Genomic DNA, 16,949 nt, shown 5'->3' on the forward strand with positions numbered 1-16,949 from the left:
ATGGACCAGAGCACGCCAGGCACTCCTGTCTTCCACTGCCTCCCGCAGTTTGGTCAAACTCATGTTAGAACAGGTGGGACCAACGCCATAATAGGTTGCTCGGACACTTTAGGGTATTGCTTCCATTATGGCTGCAATAATTTGCAAAGTGATACATGGATTGAAGTATAACCCATTCAATATTGTGAATGTAAAATCCAAGCTTCTGAGATGTTGGTGAGCTTAAAAGTGGGTGAAAGATTTCTCAGTCTTTATTAGATGGCTGGAGATGTATAGAGTCTCTTGCACACAACTCTCTTACTGATAACATTGTTGTCAGACATTTGAATCAAATAAGGGGAAAGTTAGATTTTAAATTGTTTGGCCTGTGAGGCAAGTTAAAAAAAAAGTTCTTGGTGCATGTTTAAAAAATATATGAATTCAGCAAATTTAATTCCCCCATTATGAAGTAAGAATCACTTTTGCGAATATATTAATTAACAAGTAAATAGCCAAGTTAGTGCATCGTTCGGTAGCTGTAAGAGTCTTCCACTGTTAATTGTTCAAAGCATTAGTAATCACTTGTAATCTCACAGCTGCTATTTGGATTGCCTTAGCGGAGTACCGAAATTGGCTGTTATGTAATTGACCCTTACGAAGTTGCCACATCAGACTGAAGCTCATTTGTTTTCTTCAGCGGTTCAATAGTGCTCGGTTATTTTCTACGCCCTTTGGAATGTTGTGTGAAATGAGCGAACTTTTAAGTGGCACCAGCTATGGACCGAGTGACCTATAGTTCAGGCTCGCTGTCTGTGCACTAAGTTGATGAGAGACACTTGCAGGAAAGATTGCAGCACAGGGAAAATAAGCATTTGCTTTAAAAATGCATTCCTTCCTTCTGGATGCATTATCTTTCTTGAGGTCCTAATCCGCATTGTGAAAATGAGGGTGTAGCAACGTTAAACATATTCCGCTCTAATTTGGCATTTTCCATAGATTTGCCCAAATCGTGCTTCAGTCTGGTGATAACTGTGTCTGTGAAAACCTCCCTACCGCTATGGAAAACACTCCCATGCAAGGAAAGCTAGGCTGTCAGAAAGATGTCCAGATCAACACTTTTCTCCCTTGATATATCTCCCCAGATATATGAAAGTTTTCCAGATGCAGAGAGGAGATGTGGTGGTGGTGGTTGTTTTTTAAAAAAACAAAACCATGGGAGTAAGTCAAATTGGCAATCCCATCATTGCAACCACCTGCAGTCAGACTTCCATTGCTATTACTGGACATCTGCACCTGCCCTCTGAGTTAATCCACACCAGGAGTAGCCAGCCTGGTGCCTTGCAGATGTTGATGAACTGCAGCTCCCATCATCCCTATCCAATGACTTTGCTGACTGCGACTGATGAGAATTGTAGTTCATCTGGAGGGGAACCACGCTGACTATACCTGGCCCAGACAGATATGATTTAAGTAGAATGGGATGCAAACAACCTCAGGAATGCTTGCTATTTTCTCATCCATTATTGGAGGGAAGGGATTGTGAAAAGAAGCATGCATTTTGCATGACGGTCCTTGGTGAAAATCCTGTGTGGATCTTCCCTAGTTTTCCTTATTTCCATTTATTCTGGTGAATTTAGGGTGGCGTGGGATAAACCTCTATTCCTTGAGTTTGGAACATGCTGTTTTACCTACCTAACAGGAGGCATCACCCTTAACTTTTGACCTCCCAGGAACAACTTTGAGTCTCACAAATTCTGTAGTTGCATGAAGCGAGGAGTGAGATGTATCTATTACTACTCTGAAGCTGAATTTAAAACAAAAACAAAATGGAGTTATTTTTTCCCTCCCCTGCCCCTATCAAGATGTAAAAAAACAAAAACTCTGAAAGCTGCTGTTGATTTCATTTCATGTTTGTGGACTTTTTGTCTGGTGTTTTCCTTTTAAAAGAGAAGAAACATTTATATGCAAACTGTCCTAATGCAGATAACTGGAGGAGCAGGGTTTGTGGGTTCTCATCTTACTGACAAACTAATGATGGATGGCCATGAAGTTACAGTTGTGGACAACTTCTTTACGGGCAGGAAAAGAAACGTGGAACACTGGATTGGCCACGAGAACTTTGAACTGATTAATCATGATGTCGTAGAGCCCCTCTACATTGAAGGTGAGTTCCCCCGAGAGGACTCAAGCTGGGCTGCTTCATGCATGAACATTAGGGACCTGTTTCTGTCGTCTCGTAAATGGCCACCTCTGTGTGGCTGGCAAATTCTGCCGTTTTCCTTAAGTCCACATGCAGTTGCTTCTGGGAGCATGGAAAGTAGCACTGTCCTCACGGGAATTGGGCAGCTGAAGATACCATACCCACAAAGTTAGCCAAGAGGGGAGGACCATCGGTGATGTCACAGTGTTGTACCACACAAAGTTTACCTGTGAGCACAAGGGCTTCTGCCACAGAACTCAGGGGACCCCTTTCCCTTCCCCATGGGCCTCCTGTAGCCCCCCCACCCCACCTCACCCTCAGTCTGATGGGAGATTGTGAGGAATCCCCACATTAGATTTGGACAACATGGGGAGGGGAAGTTCTGTTGCACAAATGAGATTCCTTGCACAACCGGAACAACTTGGTTTGAGATACCCTGTGATACCAGGGGCACGTTGAGGCTAGACATCTTACTTTTTTTGAATCTGATTAATTTCAGGCACTTTCTAAGTTTAATCCAATTTAAAATTGGGTGGAAACAGCGGGGAAGGGCTGTTTCCCAACCACCACCACACCTCAAAATTCATTCACCTGCATCTTGACATCACAAGTACATAATACTGTGCTTCCTCGGTGAATTCATTGAAGTCACACTGGAATAAAATTGCTTGTGGATGTACTTGAGTTCTCGAATCTGCTCATTACAAAGCAAGTGGCCTTAGGAAACATGAGAACTGGTTCCGATTCTGTAACATCCTCATGGTCAAGCAATTACAGAGGTTGAGCTGTTTAGTTCTGTGCTGCCTTCCCTTCCCTTTTCACCCATGCTGTTTTCACACTGTGACAATATGGGTGAAATTTTAAAAAACAACAATGGTGCCTATAATACTAAGCTAAGCTTTTACTTGGTGTGAATGACTTAATCTGTGGGCTCCTGGTGAAAAGATCACAACTGCTTACCTCCTTCTCTAGACCTGTTGCTGTGAGCTAAGCCATGGTTTGACTTAGTGTTATGTCTGAACCCATGCTTGTGCCCCAAGCAGACCATGAGTAGTAACCCAGATTATGAATTTTCTCAACTAAGAAATGAGCCTCGGTTCTGACATAACACTAAGCCAAAACATGGCTTCGTTCACAGCTGTGCAATAACTAACATCAGGAGTGGAAGAGAAGCAAAACACACCCAATCTTTTCACTGGAAAGCCCACACATTTGATTGGTCATGCTATAAACTATGGTTTGGCTCAGTGGTACATACAAACCAGCATGTGAGCATTGAAATTATGCTATATATGTTGCCTTTTGAGGTTACACATGCCACATATGTAATTGGCGATATTGTCGAGCGAAAAATACATGAGATAAGTGCTTTTTAGAAGCTGGAGTTATTTCATTAAGAAAGACTACAGAACTTCATGAATCTTTATCTAAATGTACGGGAGGCACACACTGTCTTGAGAAGCGGGGGGAAACATTTGCCATGTTTGCAAGACTATAATATAAACGGGGGTTAATAAGATTCTCCACCTATCCCAGACTCCAGTTTAATTAGATCCCCTAACGACTTTGTTTCTGGATCATGGGGGTGTAGCTGTGCAGTTGGAATTTGCTAATGGTCTACAACACCTCCCTCGTACAATCAAATGCTTTTGGTTAAATAATACCGGTGGGACGCTATTAAACTGGCAGCCTGTTTTTAGCACGCAATTTCAGCCTTGGCTGGGTATGAATTATATAGTTTCTTTTTGTTGAGTATAATGAAAGGCAATTCCGGTGTGACTCTCTCTCAACAAGAAGATACTTCACAGTTCAAAGTGCTTTCTGTGTGTCTTTGACAAGGGAAAAAACCCCACAGAATGTGGAAATCACATAAGCCTGTTTAAATGGCACCCTTAGAACTGACTAGCCAAACTCTATAAACAAAGATTTCTCTGTAAAATTATTTTGAAAGTTTGCTTTCATCCCAAAACATTAAAAAGAAATCAGCGATAACCCATAAGGATTAAGTTAATACTAGAAAAGTTTTTCAATAATTTTTGCATCGCTTCAGTATAATTGGATGAGAATTTGTCTAGGGAAACAATTCAAACCTAAATCGTTTGTATGTGAAATGGGATTTGGAATAAATATTTAATTGGTTGTACGTTCCGAATGGAGTGGTGTTTTTCTCCTCTTAAACTAAGAAAATGATATTATAAGTTTATATTCTCATCCCATTTATACCCATCTTCCTAGTTCTGCACCCATAGGAACATGCTCATTGCATGCTTCACCTCTTTAACATATTCTTTGCTGAGTTTGAGATTTGACTAGCGTGAGGAAGGACAGTGGGACAAGCCTGCAAGTTGTAGGTCTCTGGGCTCTTCCAGATGACAAGAGAGATGTATCATACTGTAGCTTCTGGTTCTCTTATAGAGAAGAGTCAAAGAACATCCACATTTTGCCCTTTTAACGCAGCCTTCCAGCCATGCTTTTGTCTTGCTTGTGAGTAGACCCTTGCAAGTAGGCTCTTGCTCATGAGAGTTAGAAGAAGTGATTGTCTCCAAATCTGGGCTGCTATTCACTCTTGGACTCTTGCCTTCCATTTTCTTCTGTCAGTTCAATTCTTTCATTGGCTCTGTTCCCACATCCAAGAGATCTGGCATGGTGGAAGTGTCCCTGAATACCTACAACTCCTTCCCCCTTTTTTAATCTCCCAACTGAGTTGGTGTAAAATAAACGCTCTTCTCTTTTTTTCCATCATTGTTTCACAGTGGACCAAATTTACCACCTGGCCTCTCCAGCTTCCCCTCCAAATTACATGTATAATCCCATCAAGACGCTAAAGACCAACACCATAGGGACGCTGAACATGTTGGGTGAGTCAGTGAATGGATTGTCTGAAATAAGCAGCTTGACCTTCATTGAAATGGTACGGTGCATCGCTACTGACTTTTACTGGAGAAAGGCACAACACCCTGATTCCAGAAGTTTGCACCTGTATGTCTGTTTGTAAATGTTTGTAAATGTTTCTTTAGAAACACCAGCAGGGCATTCCTTTTTGCTTCAAGTTGGTATCCCTACGTGAAGCTAAGTACTTGCATGCCAAAACAGCAAGCCTTAGGGCAGGGGTGAGGAACCTGTGACCTTCTGGAGTTTGTTGGGCTCCAGTTCCCATCTACCTTAGCCAACATGGCCAGGGATAGTAGGATTTGTAGTCCAGCCATCATGGCCAATGGCCAGGGATAATGGGATTTGTAGTCCAGCCATCATGGCCAATGGCCAGGGATGATGGGATTTGTATTCCAGCAGCATCTGGATCTACACAGTTTCCTTATCCCTAATTTTAAGGGAAGTCAAACAGTATATTTTTGCCATCCTTCAGTCCCAGGGTAGCCACTTGAACGTGTGATGGGGTGAACCAGAGATATGCCCAGTGATGCGGACTGATGTCATTACAAAGAAGATATTCTTGGCACTTGAGGATAGTGCAGGATATTTGCCACAGATAACTTCCTATACCACCTCAAGTCACTTTTCATACTATTCAGCGAGTTCTAAGAGCTGGCCAAAGATGTGTTCTCTTGACTTCCTTTTACAGAAATTTGGGGTTCTTGGTAGTATCCTTACCTTATTATTTAGACGCGGACAGGCCATTAGCTGTTTTGGGTTCTTGTAGTCTTATACCAAGTAGCAGGGAATTTCTTGAAGCATTCAGAAAACCCTTAACTATGCTTTCATGGCTGCTGTGCTAGGCTTCCAAATGGGCAGGATGAGAGTAAGCATTTTTGGGTATTTCATTTTGCATTTCTGTCCCATCTTTTGTTCCAAGGAACTCAAGTTGTGGCTCATATGGCTCTCCCGTTCCCCATTAATCCCCGCAACAACCCTGTGAAGTAGTTTAGGTTGACAGAGGCAGGGACTGATCCCCCAAAGACACTTAAGTCTCTCTTAGCAAAAACAACAAAGATGGCACCCATTGAGACGAACTCTTGCTAAAGCTTGTGCTGCAGTAATGAACCTCTTTATGATGCCACAAGGCTCTCCAGTTCTGCAGAATTGCAGGAGGTCTGCACTGCTGGAGTAATACAGAGCCACTTTAAAGCATAGTTTTTAAAGGGGTTTTTGTGTATGTGTGTGGATGAGAAGTTACATTTTGGTCTGAAAGCTTTTACAACAAAGCCTGCTACTGAATGGAATGTGGAACTCCTGGTTGCTTAGCCCCCTTTGGTCAAAATTAAATTAAGATAAGTGTGAGTCCGTTCATTTTCACTAAAGTTCACCCTCTTGTTTTTGTTTCTTTTAAGGGTTAGCAAAACGTGTTGGAGCTCGGCTTCTTCTTGCATCTACCTCTGAAGTATATGGAGGTAAGAAGTGGACTTGGCAATGGCTGATTTGGGAGCTAGTCTTTTTACTGAAAGGAGAGGTCCCATCAGTATGGAGGCCTCCAAGCATAGTTTTATGCAAGGCGGGGAGAGCTGGCAAGGGTTCTTCTCCATCTGCTACGTTTTTCTTCACATTTGACCCCCTGCCCTACAGTCAATGGAACTTACTATGCTTTTGATGAAGATATTATTTTAAAATGTTCCTTTTGCTCACCTACACAAACAAAAAGCTTGATCTTCGTTTTAAAATCTAGGGGGCATTAATTTCCATGGATATCTGGGCTTGATAGTGTGACTTTTACCTCAGTACTCCAGGATCAATCCCTCCTCTACCTTTTCAATATACTACTATCCTTTTCATTCTTTGGTCCCTAGAATACTTTTACTGCATTCAACGAATAGAACACCAGTGCATGGCGTAATATGGCTTAGTTGACGCTGCCCCATAAAGCCTTGATTTGGTAGTTTCCGATGTGTTTCCTTAAGTCATCACTGAAGTATGTTTAGATGCCACCTGCTTGGGGACTATTGCATTTGCCTTAGTTTTTTCCTGTTGTGAAGGTCCTGCAAATTAAGCAGAATGTTCAACTTGCGTAATATGTGATTATTGTACCACTGTGCTAATGGGACATCTGTAGGGTATGTGTCTTCCTGTAAGTTACTCTGGCCCAGCAGTAAGCAAACCTCTGGTCATTTTTAGCAAGTCCCGCCCACCTGTCCTACATCTGATGTCATATATGACATCATGTGTGGGGCAAGGAATGATTGGGGCAGAAGGGTGGTTTGCGGGCACATTCATAGCCCGATGCTTTTTGCAAGCTGATCTTTGGTGCTTGGGTGGGAATCATGCTGAATTCATTTTCCTACCCCAGTTTAGCCTTTCTCTAGCCATAAGTCCTTGGGAAAGCATTTTAGAAGCTGAGTGTGTTTCCGTTAAATCTTTTCAGACCGAATAAAAATAGCCTGCTAGTTCTGAATAACTTCTTATGTGACAGACTATAGGAAGCATTGACATTACTCTAAATGGGCTTCATTTGCCCCTCGTGGAGCTGGCGAATGCCCAAGCTTTGCTCTGTAGTGGCTTCACATTGCATCCCATATGTGGTCCCTGATTGGCTGGGATCACTCAGGGAGAAATGAAATGGGGGAAATGGCATCAGAGCAACAGCAGTGGACCGAACAGAATCTGAAAACAGCCCCAGCAGTAGGAACAAGGCTTTATAGAGTTGGAGAGTGTCACTTCCTTGAAATTGATATTGTGGCAAAAAGAACCCTAAGACTCAACCCTGGTACCCACTACTTTGTAGAGCATGGGTAGGCAAACTAAGGCCCAGGGGCTGGATCTGGCCCAATTGCCTTCTAAATCCAGCCCGTAGACGGTCAGGGAATCAGCGTGTTTTTACATGAGTAGAATGTGTCCTTTTATTTAAAATGCATCTCTGGGTTATTTGTGGGGCGTAGGAATCCGTTCATTTTCCCCCCTTCAAAATATAGTCCAGCCCCTCACAAGGTCTGAGGGACAATGGGCCGGCCCCCTGCTGAAAAGGTGTGCTGACCCCTGCTGTAGAGAATACCTTAATAGTAATGCTTTCTGTGCTGCTGAATAGTGAAACTCATTATCACGCTCTCCCTCTCTCTTTCTCCCTCCCCCACTCTCAAGATCCTGAAGTTCACCCACAAAACGAAGATTACTGGGGTCACGTGAATCCCATAGGACCTAGAGCATGTTACGATGAAGGAAAGAGGGTTGCCGAAACAATGTGCTATGCCTATATGAAGCAGGTAATGATTGTGACATTTGGCCGGCAGAATCAAAAACGTTCAGAACTTGAGAGCTGCAACACACGATATAGAAATACAAGGTCACTTAGGTGGTGTGAGTGAATGATTCTGGTGAAAATCCAACATTCTCTCGCATGAAAGGATTCTGTACAATTGGTATAGACTGCCTCCTATTCCTGGTAGTGCTTGGGTTCCAAACATGGTTTGCTTAGAGGCCAAACTCTGCAATATTAGTTTTGTTGGTTTGCTTGAAGTGTTTCATGCACCTGACAGTCTAGTACATGGGTAGGCAAACTAAGCCCCAGGGGCTGGATCCGGCCCAATCGCCTTCTAAATCCGGTCCGCGGACGGTCTGGGAATCAGTGTGTTTTTACATGAGTAGAATGTGTGCTTTTCTTTAAAATGCATCTCTGGGTTATTTGTGGGGCATAGGAATTTGTTCATTTTTTAAAAAAAATATATAGTCCGGCTCCCCACAAGGTCTGAGCGACAGTGGACCAGCCCTCTGCTGAAAGTTTGCTGACCCCTGGTCTAGTAGATGAAAAATAAATAATTAGGAACCCATTTGGTTGAAACTAGGACCTCCTTGGTAAAGACTGGTGTCTGAGAAATAGTTCCAAGAACAGCAATATTATGTAGGTAGTATGGAATATGCTAAAACCATGTTAAGTGACTTGGGTTTGTTTTTGTCTTATTCTGGCATAGAGGCATGAAAATTATAAAATAACACGGCAATGTGGGATTCTTCTCCCCCTATTCATAAGCAAATGCAGAAGCTGGCTTTGTGTGTCTTGTTAACTGTCATCTTCTGTCTGGGGTAGGGTAGCAATAGAGAATAAAAAAAACATTTTTAATGCATTTTTTAAAAACAAAAAGCTTTTTTCTTATTCTTCCAGGAGGGCGTAGAAGTAAGAGTGGCAAGAATATTCAATACTTTTGGCCCTCGGATGCACATGAACGATGGCAGAGTTGTTAGTAACTTCATCCTGCAGGCTCTTCAGGGAGAACCCTTAACTGTACGTATTTACCATCCTGCCCTCTGAACTCAATTGCTGTTCATTGGATTTACGAGAAAGACCCAAGTAAAATAAATTGTCACTTTGTGAAATGTCATTCGTATGAATTGTGTAGGTTTAAGAACATGAACCCTGAACTTGGAACAGTCCTGTATGTTCACTAAAATGTCTTAAAACGGTGCAGAACTTCAAGTTCTCCAGATAAAGAATTTGCGCTGAACCACATAATCAAACTATTGTGACGGACAGTCGTTTGATTCAGGTCTTCAGTTACTGTTATAGTGCAGTCTCACTGTGTTCAATAGGACTTGATCTCAAGTAAGTGTGCATAGGATTGCAGTCTTAGTAAATATACTAAAAGACAGCTTTCCATACAAATCTGTTTTTATGTCCAGTTGTATTCTGCTTGGAAAACACCCCATAACATCAGCTAATTTATTTGCCTATCAACAGGAGTTAAAATAGAGCTTCAGTGTAATTATTTGTTTTCCACACAGGACTTGTTCAAACATGCATGTACACTGTTGTTGGTTTTTTACCAAAATGAAATACCTCTTTGCTAAACGTGTGAACTGTCCCAATTGAAAAGGACCTTGAGTTGATATTGGGTAACCCGGCAGTTGTGACAGTGGTCATTTATCTGTGACAGCTATTCATGCTTCCAGCCATCCCTTAATGCTACAGTCAAGAAATGGCGAGGATGTATGTGTTGGACCGGTCCTTAATCATGTCTAGTGTTATGAGATAGCATCTGGTAGTTGGGTGCTTGAGTTACTATTTTTGTATCCAGTGGTGGCTCTGCTGATGAGAGACATCCATCAATGCAATATGGAAGGGGACAACCTTTGAAGATTTTCCTCCCTAAATCTGTTCAGGGCTTCCTGAATGCTTAGAGCAGATTTAAGGGAGGAACTAGGGGGAATTAGTCTCCCACAGACAGATGCTTTCTGTCCACCAAGTTGACACTATTGGGTAAGGTAAAGGTAAATGACGGACCACTAGGTCCAGTCGTGGCCGACTCTGGGGTTGCGGCGCTCATCTCGCTTTATTGGCCGAGGGAGCCGCCATACAGCTTCCAGGTCATGTGGCCAGTATGACTAGGCCGCTTCTGGCGAACCAGAGCAGCGCACGGAAACGCCGTTTACCTTCCCACCGGAGTGGTACCTATTTATCTACTTGCACTGTGACGTGCTTTCAAATTGCTAGGTTGGCAGGAGCAGGAACCAAGCAACGGGAGCTCACTCCGTCGCGGGGATTCAAACCGCCGACCTTCTGATCGGCAAGTCCTAGGCTCTGTGGTTTAACACACAGCACCACCCGCGTCCCTACGCCACTATTGGGTACCACCCAGTAAAAATAAGAAAATTAAACTTCCTATTAAGTTGTTTTTTTTAACTTAGTGACCATAGTGGATTAATTTTGTGACGAGTTGTTACATTAATACTTTATATTAGTAGGACAGAGCTGAGATGTGTCGTAAAGTCAATAACAAACGTTTTTTCAGGAGGGCTCTCTTGCAAAGATATTTTGATGTGCATTTTGAAGAGCAGTAAAATCTCATGAGATTCACTCCAGAGAACCACAGAAGATTGGCACGCTTTGCTTTCTGGCAAACAACAGTGTACAAGCAGGGCTCTTGTAGCCTGTGTGTGTTTTCAGAAGACTGTTGCTAGGGCACAAACTGAGGTTACCAATCGCTCAGCTAGGCCCAGGAAAAGAAAAAGGGTGCGAATTCTTCTAACTCTGCAAACCGTCAGCAAAGGCGCAGGGAATGACTTCAAATCTTGTTTCCTTTTGTCAACCCATATACAAAGATCTGTTCCCTTCCACTTGACAAAACAAAAATAAAATTCATTCCATATGAACTGGAATATACTCTTCCTTTTCTTAAAAAACAACAAGTTTGATTTGTAAGTGGCACATTAAAGATGTGAAAAGAGGAGAAAAACTTGGTGCAGAGATGCTATGAAAAGTAAATGGAAAAGGGAAAGGGAAATAAAATCTGTAGCTAGATCAGTCGGATCTGGCCAAACTGTGGATACAAGACTGCTTGGTGAGACTCATTTATGCCACCCTATGACTATCAAAGGGGGACGCGGGTGGCGCTGTGGGTTAAACCACAGAGCCTACGACTTGCAGATCAGAAGGTCAGTGGTTCGAATCCCTGCGACAGGGTGAGCTCCCATTTCTCGGTCCCTGCTCCTGCCAACCTAGCAGTTCGAAAGCACGTCAAAGTGCAAGTAGATAAATAGGTACCGCTCCGGCGGGAAGGTAAATGGCGTCTCTGTGCGCTGCTCTGGTTCGCCAGAAGCGGCTTAGTCATGCTGGCCAATAAAGCGAGATGAGCGCCGCAACCCCAGAGTTGGCCACAACGGGACCTAATGGTCAGGGGTCCCTTTACCTATGACTATCAAAATGTTTCCGAGGTGTATATGAGCTAGTTTAACCTGTGCATCTAGCCATAGATAATCAAATTACAGATCAGAGCAGGACAGATTTTGCATTCAACACACTTGTCGCAAACAAATTGGAGAGAAGTTATGTGTTTATCAGTAAAAGTGATGGACATATTGATACTTCTTATCAGTAATACTTATTTTTATTTTATTTTCCCCTAGGTATATGGGCCTGGGACTCAAACCAGAGCATTTCAGTATGTCAGGTACGTTTGTCTCACCTTCCTTGTTTCAGCATACCTGAGGAAGGGACACTGAAAACATTAGTCATGCAGTGATCTCAGAATGTTTACTTTTTGCTATTTCCTCTGCATTGTTAACTATCCCAAGTCTATAGATCAGTATTTCTCAGCCCTTACAGGTTGCAGCCCATTATCCCAATGTGTGAAACCAGTGATTTCTCCTATCTTAAAAACCAGAACATAAAGGGTAGCAGTCTGTGACCTTTCAAACCCAATTCCTCTTCCTTGCATTGAAAGCTTGGGAAAGGTAGAATAATTTGAATCCATAGTTAAGCCCCTGCTTAAACTTTTAGTGTGCGTCCCAAAACAGCTGCTGTCCAGTGGATTATGAGACTGGATTGTGCAAAAGCACTACTTAGGTGAAAAGCACTACTCGCGTGGGAGTAGTGAATTCTTTTTGTTTCATGAATGGGACCGTGCAATGTTACACTGAGTTTATTTCTCCATTCCATAACTCAAGTTGACACCTTGTGTGAGCAGGCCTTTTTCTCTGCACAATTCAGTTAGAAATAGAGGCTCCTTAAGAGCTCTGTGGGTTTCTTGTGTTTCACCTGCTTTCTGATTTAACTTAGACAATCTCTTCAGCTAATTTTGTAATTGGCACGTGCACAGGGTTGTTGGGGTTTTTAATGTGGTATTCAGTTCACGCCTTCCTCTGCACCTCCCTCTTTCTCACTAGCTTATGATGCATGCAAATACTTGTATGTATTCGATTAGACCGGCATGCAAAAAAGGAATCTTGATGTAATTGCATGAGCAATCGCGATTCCCTTTTTTATGCTGCGATTTAATCAGTGGGCACATCGGTAGTTCTGAATGAAAGGAGAAGAGATTGACTTGAAAACAGCATAGGTATAGCAGTGTAAATGTTAAGAAAAAACGTTGCATCATCATCATCATCACTTGTTGCCTGATGACTCCCACAAAATTATGCCCAGAAGTGGCTCACAACATTAATACCTTGGACCTGGCCCTGGAAAGCAGTGGGATATGGAGAGAAATTTGGATATGGAGTTCCTTCTAGCTCTGCCTGCCCCTTGACAACTGGACATATGACAGCATTTGTCCCACTGAGGCCAACGTCAGAAAAAGGGGCTGCGGACAACACTGGAAACAGTAGTCCTGTTTCCTGTACTACTGATTCAGTAAAGGTCCTTTTGCCTCGTTGAGTTTTCAGAAGCTGCAATCGTTCCACCTCTCGGTATTATCTAATCTGACTGACTGGCAATGGCTCTGCGGGGTCTTGGGCAAAAGTCTGTCACATCACCCCAAAGATCCTTTTTAGCAGGATAAGCCATGGTTTGATCCCAGGATCTCCTGCAATGCCGAGCATACTCTGGCAGAACTTCTGTCCACATAGGTGACACAGATAGGTGAATATCCCAGCTTTGTAAGCTTTAAAATGCATCAGGAGAAAGGCAGGATACAAATAAAATCCCATTTACATCATGGTTACGCAGATGAGGATTCCTACTGATGGTTGCAATAAAAACCCAGCACTATCTTATTCCTTTCAGTATCCCCTGCTTTTCCAGTGTCTTGAATGCCACTGTGGTGCTAAATAAACATCAAATTTTGTTAAAAACAGAATAGCAGACGCTAAAGCAGGAAATAGCTGCCTTAGCAGTCTGAAATCCAAAGTGCAGGTTTTCAGAAGACACTAGTTTATATTTCTGGGTTGAAAAATGATCATGTTAGAGGGCTCGGTCCATTGCTGCCATCTTGTGTTTGCACAGTGGATATGCAATTTGTATTTAGAAAGAGAAACCAGTGATTTTCGGCAGCAGGGCTTTTAATATGATGGTGCACTGACAATGGTGGTAGGCTCTAGTCTACAAAAGGCACATTAGATTGCTTAACCTTTAAAGCACTGCTATAGTTCCCTATTTTCCCCTCCCTCCCTTTTTTATCTTGCTGTATATATTAAAAAAAACTTTAATAATAATAAAATTCTGCTACAGTCAAATACAACTTTTCCGGAGGTTTTAAATCATGCTGTTGATTATGGTTATTCAGCGGCAGCTTGATTGATTTGGAAGCTGAGGTAGAGGAGAGGGCAGTCGGATTTCCCTAGGTTTGTAGCTGAGTAGCAGTATTGGTCCCATCCTGCACATGCCCTGATAACCACCCTAACCACCCTAATTTAGTGCAACAAAGACATGAAAGCGCAGTTTTCTTAAAAAAACAAACAAATCAGTACTACTGGAATTCTCTCCCCAGATTAATGGACACTGCATACTTACGTAGAGGGCAGACACAGATTGTGTTTGTGGCCAAGTAAATCAGTTTTTAGTACTTTTAAATTGGACGTGAACTGTTCACATGGTTCCTTCAATGTGCAACTTGAATGCATCTTGGTACTGATTGGGCCTGCTGCTTGGTACTGTATGGAAATGGATAAGGCAGAAATTCATTGCTCCAGTGCATAATGTGCTCCGCTGGAAGCCCACCTAAGGCTGTTAAAGTTGCTGCCGCACGGAACTGATGCCATTAGTTCCCCCCCTAAAATCAGCATTTTGGACAGTCAGGCTGTAAAACGCGTGAGGAAGTAACTCTGCTCAAGCTATGTTGTCATGTATTGTTTTGTTTTTCCAGCGACCTTGTGAATGGGCTGGTGGCCTTAATGAACAGCAATGTCAGTAGTCCTGTTAACTTGGTAAGCACGTGGTTTTCTTCTTTCCTTTTTCTCATTGATCTAAGTCTAAGACCCTTGTGTTGGAATTACCTGCCCATTCTCTTAATCCGTTGAATCCAGTAACGGGAGAAACATTTGTCACTATGAAGTTCTGAGAATGATGGTAGTGATGTGCCCTCCCCCCCCCCCCCTTTCCTCCTTTTGCCACAAACATGCTCAGCACACTGAGAACAATCGGCATTGTGAATTTACCGGCATTCTTCCTCCTCTTCAGATACTATCGACTCTGATTGTGAGCGAAGCCTTTGCAAGCCAGAATTTATAAATTCATTTCAGCGTTGCAGTGTGTGGACGGCGGCATATGTAATGTTAGAGACTGGGCTAGATTCAGCTAACCCAGTGCACTAGCAGAAACCGCCACAAGGACACATGCTGGCACCATGGGGTGCCACCTTGCCCTCGTATGACCCATGCACCTCCCCCAAGCCCACTCTTGGGGGTCAGGAGAACCCCCCAGAACAGCATGTGGGGGGAAGAGAGTAGAGATCGTTCCATCCGGCAAGCAGAATTGCTTGCACCGGTGGAAAGATCTTATTAACGCAATGTCAGATTCCACGCTGTGACTTTCCCCACCTGAGTTTCCTCTCCCAGGATTGTATTACAGAAACAGAAATTGCCTTAAGCAGTTTAGACTCATGTTTGTAAATATTACCTGTGGGCTTTTACTCCTGCTCTGAAATGTGGTAACAACTAGTGAAATCATTTTTGGTCGAAGGTTGCTGGTGTGTGGTGGATTCTTCCATTTGCATAAGGAGGGGGAATCACAGTCGTCTAGCTATTCCTCCTCCCCATTGAGCATCACCTCACACAATAGCCATTCCGTCCGTGAGGGTTTGTTCACTCCCACTCTCAAGACAGCTCTTCACGGGAGGCTGGAAACCACACCCTGTTAACAGCACAAAAGTTAGGATCTAGTCCAGGCATAGGCAAACTCAGCCCTCCAGATGTTTTGGGACTACAGTTCCCATCATCCCTGACCACTGGTCCTGTTAGCTAGGGACCATAGGCGTTGTAGTCCCAAAACATTTGGAGGGCCGAGTTTGCCTATGCCTGATCTAGTCCTTTTATTTGCTAGTTACCTTATTGCAAAATACATCTTCTTTTTTTGGTAAAATGTCATTTTAATAGTGCTTCTTATATCCTTAGGGGAATCCAGAAGAACACTCTATTTTAGAGTTTGCCCAGTTAATTAAGAAACTTGTTGGTAAGTATGGCATATAATTGCCCTGAACAAACTTGGAACAGCTTGCCTACTTGTACCCGTTGGGGTTTATCCAGTAGAACGGCATGAGTGGAGAAGAGGTTCACCTGGTGGGGTGGAGCTGCAATACTAGCTTCCCAGCAGTGCCGCTTAAACAAAAGGTAGTGCCCGCGAAGTTGGCGCACCAGTAAGCAGCAGCAACCCTGCTGCCAGGAAGCCACTTCTGCTTAGTTGCAGACTTTGGGCTGGAGTCATAATGAGGGAAATTATAAGAGATACATGCCTGGTGCCAGCTTTTCATCTTTTTAAGGTATCAGGCGAAACCTTCCCATTTTACATGGGCTTTTGGCCTGTAATTTGAAAGGTTTCAGGGATTTGGGGCCTCTCTTAGTTCTGTAAGGCCTAACTTCATAGTAGGTTTTTATTTTTTATTTTAAGTTGCTTTGGGTCACTTTTGTGAGGAAAGCGACTAATAAATATTAATGGTAAATAATGCTATTGCCCTATTAGGGTGTTTTGATTCCCCACACTATTGGAATCACACGAGGTACGAGTGAGAAAACGCAAACTTGCTTCCTCCACACCACTTTTTACATGCCTGAGGCAAATGGCTGAACAGGGGCAGCTGTTAACACCTTGTGCGATTCAGAATACAGTGGTACCTCAGGTTACATATGCTTCAGGTTACATACGCTTCAGGTTACAGACTCCGCTAACCCAGAAATATTATCTCAGGTTAAGAACTTTGCTTCAGGATGAGAACAGAAATCGTGTAGCGGCAGCAGCAGGAGGCCCCATTAGCTAAAGTGGTGCTTCAGGTTAAGAACAGTTTCAGGTTAAGAACAGACCTCCGGAACGAATTAAGTTCTTAACCCGAGGTACCACTGTATTACAGTATGCAAATAGTATACTTTCTGCTTCAGAAGTTATCTTTCCAACTTTATGAAGGGTAGCAGGAATTACTGGGGACATGGGGCAACTCCAGCCCTCTCACCGATACTCTTACCTCAGCAG

At 43.1% G+C, this 16,949-nt stretch overlaps 1 protein-coding gene across 1 annotated transcript in view; it reads left to right on the top strand.

Annotated features, from left to right (window-relative positions):
* Positions 1–16,949, top strand: part of UXS1 (UDP-glucuronate decarboxylase 1) — a 38,999-nt gene that overhangs the window by 19,097 nt on the left and 2,953 nt on the right. Inside the window, exons 6-13 of the mRNA XM_083501551.1 lie at positions 1,963–2,143; positions 4,933–5,037; positions 6,466–6,525; positions 8,204–8,325; positions 9,222–9,341; positions 11,960–12,003; positions 14,635–14,695; positions 15,881–15,938. Coding sequence (XP_083357677.1) covers positions 1,963–2,143; positions 4,933–5,037; positions 6,466–6,525; positions 8,204–8,325; positions 9,222–9,341; positions 11,960–12,003; positions 14,635–14,695; positions 15,881–15,938 — 751 coding nt within the window. The remainder of the gene's footprint in view (positions 1–1,962; positions 2,144–4,932; positions 5,038–6,465; positions 6,526–8,203; positions 8,326–9,221; positions 9,342–11,959; positions 12,004–14,634; positions 14,696–15,880; positions 15,939–16,949) is intronic.

This window comes from Podarcis liolepis (assembly GCF_965112155.1).
Source record: "Podarcis liolepis genome assembly, chromosome: 4".
Classification (NCBI taxonomy): Eukaryota; Metazoa; Chordata; class Lepidosauria; order Squamata; family Lacertidae; genus Podarcis; species Podarcis liolepis.